The sequence below is a fragment of the Pygoscelis adeliae genome, unplaced genomic scaffold, assembly GCF_000699105.1.
Source record: "Pygoscelis adeliae isolate BGI_AS28 unplaced genomic scaffold, ASM69910v1 Scaffold4, whole genome shotgun sequence".
NCBI lineage: Eukaryota > Metazoa > Chordata > Aves > Sphenisciformes > Spheniscidae > Pygoscelis > Pygoscelis adeliae.
The window spans coordinates 11,183,598-11,188,408 of record NW_008824986.1 but is presented as its reverse complement, the minus strand read 5'-3'; the positions used below and the strand labels follow the sequence as shown (position 1 = coordinate 11,188,408).

The window sequence follows — 4,811 nt, the reverse complement described above, 5'->3', positions numbered from 1 at the left end:
TTAAAATAAACCAAAAGCACAAAGAAACCACATTCTGTTCTACTGGCAACATGTGACATCAAAAAAAATCAAGACCACAAAGAAGTGAGCTGATTACATGTAGGTAAAAAGATAAGTTGTAACTCAGTTTATTTAGAGTATTCCTCCATTGTTCAAACTGAAACTGGGAAACTGTTTCATATGGCTTTTAGCAATGCCTTTAAATAAATAAGCCACAAAGGGCATCCTAAATATAAGAATTTTGTAAAAAACACACATTCTTAAGATCTTTCATAAAACCAACAAACTGTCTACAACAGTGGATAGAATTACAGTAACAAAATGTAAGTCAGCAACACTGAGGTTCTTTACAGTTACAACTCCATAAATAATACTAAGCTTTGCAAAGTATAATTGCCCTTGAAGTACTTACGTTGAAGTCCTTTATCTATACACATCTATCTCTCTCCATTAGAGAACCCCTCGTTAGAATCATAGCGTGCTTGTGAAATTTTGTTTGGCTTTGAGTTCTGAACCAAGTCCATTAAGAGAACCATTTTATTATCTACGTGTGTCTGAAGAGCCTGAATTTGGTGATCAATATAGTCCATTAGTTTTTTCTCCATCAGATCCATTTTTTTTGAAATCATCTTTTCCAAATAGGAGCAAATAGGCTGTTGTTCTACTCTGTGAAAAGAGCAAATATAAGAATAAGTATAACCTATTTCTTAGTGACAGGGGCATGACAAAGATCTGGGCACTTGAACTTCTTTTAAATGTAAAATCTCATTTATTAGACAATAAACTTTGGATGGTATGAGGTTTTTAGCACAAGTAAAATACCTTGCCTGCCTGCCACATTTTAAATTTCATGCTAGGGTATATAGTCATCTTCTTTCAACCTTATTTTTTCAAAGGCTCAATTATGCATTGAACAGCTTGGTTATGTATAACAAAATCCACACAACACAACAGTATACACAGAGGTCAAAATCTGTCAGTATGGCAGGCTTTATTCATAGAATCATTAAGGTTGGAAAAGACCTCCAAGATCATCGAGTCCAACCGTCAACCCAACACCACCAGGCCCACTAAACCACTATTCTTCCCAGCTAAAGTGTTTCAAGAGTTATACAAATGATGCAATTCTTTATTTTTGCATCTGCGTTCTTTAAAAATACTGCACTTTCCCAGGAGCTGGAGATATTCAGGCTCTATTAGAACTCTGACTCCTACGCTACATTCCCACATCTCACCATTTCCACTGTTGTTCCTTTGGTATCAGACTAGGTGCACTACTACTACTACTGTGAAGTTTGTGCTGTAAATGCCAACAAATGAGGAGGGACAGCAAAGATCAGTGGGATGAGATACACTAAGCACAGCAGAAAGACCGTGGCACATAGTGTGAAAAAAGGAAGAGATAAGAATTTAGGAGGCAGAAGTAGTCAAAATGAAAACGTAGTAACAGATGAGAAAAACAAACTAGATGTGTATGAAATTGCAGGACCACACTTTGTTTTGAAATCATAAAAGGTGAAATGGAGGCAAAAGACACGGTTTAGTAACAACAAATGATGTTGTGATTTCTTCTGAAAAAATCCGATATTCAAGCAGCTCATCTGAAAAATTAATTGTAATCATGTTCATCGTCACGCAACCTTCAAAACCACATATTTTGACTCACTATTGCTGTTAATGAGAATAAAATGCTTACATTATGTATTTCATTTTTTAAACTTGTCAATAAATACAGTCAAACTACTAGTTTAATAAGAGTACTAAACTTAACTTACCCAACGCACTGAATGCCTTCCTCTTTAGTCACTGCATTTTTACCAAAATGCCTATTGCCATCCTTTAGCCGAAGATGATTTACCTGACTACATAAGTTTTGAAGAAAAGGAAGCAGCACCTGCGGATTAGCTACATTTGGGGTTTCGCTCACTTGTTCCTGCATATGCAAAGATCCTATGACTTTAAAATCATTTCTGAGGTCAACTGTATTTTGCTGGGTAGTAAGTCTTTCAGAATCAGGAGAATTCCCTCTTTCAGGTACCTGTGTGTTCAGATCACAACTTAAAAATAAGTCTTCATACACTGTTTCACTTGTTAAATGATTTTTAACAGGCAAAGGTTCACTGGCTGATTGATCTAGTGATGTCTGAATAGCTGCACTGCACAATCCATCTATTGCATGGTCACCTCCAAAGTCCGAATTTTTCCCAAAGATCCAATTAAGTTTGTCTCCAAGAGGTGAACTGTTCTGATGGAAAGAAAAACAATATGATTAATATTTAAGTATTAAAATATACTCGAAATTATACAGTAATAACAATAGATACTTTATAACTCAACATTCTACTAGTGTGATGTAAAGATTTTAAAAGTAGTTCTGAATTATACTCTTAGGGAAAAGCACAGGAAAAGATTTCTCCTGTACATAGCTGTTAATTATATTGTCAGTCTCTAAGTAACCAAACAGTTTTACTGACTTAATTTTTACCATGCTGTGTCCCCAAGACTGAACATTATTCACATCAGGTGGATTCAGGATTCTGCTGAAATAGCCTACTTTGCAGGATTAGGATCTATATCAAATAAATGCTCTGTAAGAGCACATTCCCTTTAGTTGAAGCTGACATGCTTTTAATAACAATAGAGGAGACAAACCAGCCCATCTACCTACACCCCAAACGTTACAGGGAACATGCCCACCATCCTTGACAAGCAGTGACAATGGAAACTAACAAAAGGAGAGGAGGGTGGCAGTGAAGTTTAAAATTATTATGATACAGAGTTAAGAACTCTGGACTTGGTGTATGCACAGTGATTCCTTGAGTACACAATCTTGATTCATTGCACTCCTTATTTAAGTGTAGCAAAAGCTGAACCAGGATTAAAATGGCAGAAAGTTTGGGTTAAAAAAAAAAATCAAAAATCTTTTTCACCAAATCAGTTTAGAACACGCTTAACTCTTACAGAAGGTAAGGTACTATTTATGTATTTATGAGCAGTACTATTTATGTTTATGGAAAAGCACAATTACTTACTTTCTGCTGACATCGGACCATGTCCATGAGTTGCTGAGCACCTGGAGACAACTTAGATCCCATAGATTCCATTATAGTTTGCACTCTGTCTAGATCTATGCTTGAGCCTAGTGAAGGAAAATCAGTTGCGAGTTTTGCAGACACTGTTTTCACTTGTACAATTATTTTACTGATGAGTACTCTTTGTTTCTCGCCAATGGAGAGCAGCTATTGCAAGAAGGAAAAAAAAAAGTAGGTTAGGAAAAATAATAGTTTCATGCTTTCTTTGTATGCATGGGACAATGCATTATTCTTTGAGTCTTGGAAATAACAATGCTGAACTCTTTTGCAGGGAAATTAAGTCGATTTCTCCTTGCTATTACTCTTCGGAAAATTCTGACTGGAACAGAGGTGCCTGCATGACTCAAAGATAAATCAGGCCTTGATCTTCTAAGCATTAAGAGCAGCAGTCATACAGATTTTCATAAGGTTATTTAACCGCATCAGAGTTAACAGTTCTAATCACATAGCAACTGTTGATTATCGGCAGTTTATCTGGGTTTTTTTTTTTCCTTTAAGAGGTTATCTTTGTCATATAACTATTAAGTCTTCATAAAAAGAAAACGGTGATACAAATTTAAAAGAACTCTGCTATCAAGACAAAGTACCATGTAACAGGTTTTTAAGTGATTATATGAAGTGATGAAGTGTGTAAGAACAATAATTTGACTAAGAGCAATGCAATTTAGTCAATTAAGTGATTAAAAAGACAAAGAAAAATAAAACAATTCTGTTCAACTCCCTACCTTAATTCTACAGGAGGCTGCAGGGCATTCAAACTTAAGGTACTTTTTGTATAAAGTAACCTTTTCAGTTTTGCTAGAAAAATAAAATAAATGAGCTGTGACATCACTATATAAAGTACTTTTTTCTTTAGTAGAAATACACTATATCGGTAAATATTTAGATAAGAAGACTGACTGGAACATATTTCTAACATGGTATAGCAGTTTTAATGCTTATATTCAACTTGTATTGAATCTTATCAGATACATGTGTAAAAAAGGATTTGTATGTGTACGTACATTACCTACTAGAGAAGCTTTTGAGGTTCAGTACATTATGCACACATCTTCCCTGAGGCTCTGAGTCGGCTGTTTTTACTTAGCTAATTAAGCAGATATGCCATGTAATGACTTAAAAACAAAAGAGAAGACATTGCTTTAATTCCCCTGGCAAAGCACGGAAGGAAGTTTTGAAGGGGAAAACAAATCCTTTTTTTATTTTCTCTCTTGTTCTTAAAGGGTGAGATGACTGCGTATCAAAGAGACAAGAGATCTTTTGGTAAAGATCAGCTAAAAGAGATCTGCTGAAGAGACGAGCAGATCTGTTGTCCAGAAAGATTAAACAATACAGAAAAGTTGTACCTGTCCTAACTCCTTCTGTAGTCTTACACAACAGAATTTCAGAGTAGCACTTTATAACTTACCGAATTAAACGTTTCGCTAATTACAAAAGAACAAAAAGGTAACTAGCAGAACTGCGGCCTTCTATCTTTATCAAAGAGGCAGCATTTGTACAAGCCACCAGTAACCATGAGGATTACACCAGGGTTATCCCCTGCGACTGCAGTGCCTATGCCCATTCACCAGTTTTGCACAGACCTTCAAGAAAGACCAAACTGGGTGGCTTTCGTGGTGCAGACATCAGGTCTTTACCCGTAGGAGCACCTTACAGATACACAGAGAACTTCGTTGCCAGTAAGAGAGGGGCCAGACGGCGTTAGGGACCCAGGAGCAA

At 36.1% G+C, this 4,811-nt stretch overlaps 1 protein-coding gene across 1 annotated transcript in view; it reads right to left on the bottom strand.

Moving 5' to 3' along the window:
- Positions 1-119: 119 nt before the first annotated feature.
- The window catches only part of LOC103918646 (chromosome unknown open reading frame, human C10orf88), a 7,100-nt gene continuing 2,408 nt past the window's right edge, over positions 120-4,811 (bottom strand). Inside the window, exons 3-7 of the mRNA XM_009326026.1 lie at positions 4,501-4,516; positions 3,818-3,890; positions 3,033-3,239; positions 1,776-2,245; positions 120-666 (exon numbers count right to left, since the gene is read on the bottom strand). Coding sequence (XP_009324301.1) covers positions 438-666; positions 1,776-2,245; positions 3,033-3,239; positions 3,818-3,890; positions 4,501-4,516 — 995 coding nt within the window. The 3' untranslated portion in view covers positions 120-437. The remainder of the gene's footprint in view (positions 667-1,775; positions 2,246-3,032; positions 3,240-3,817; positions 3,891-4,500; positions 4,517-4,811) is intronic.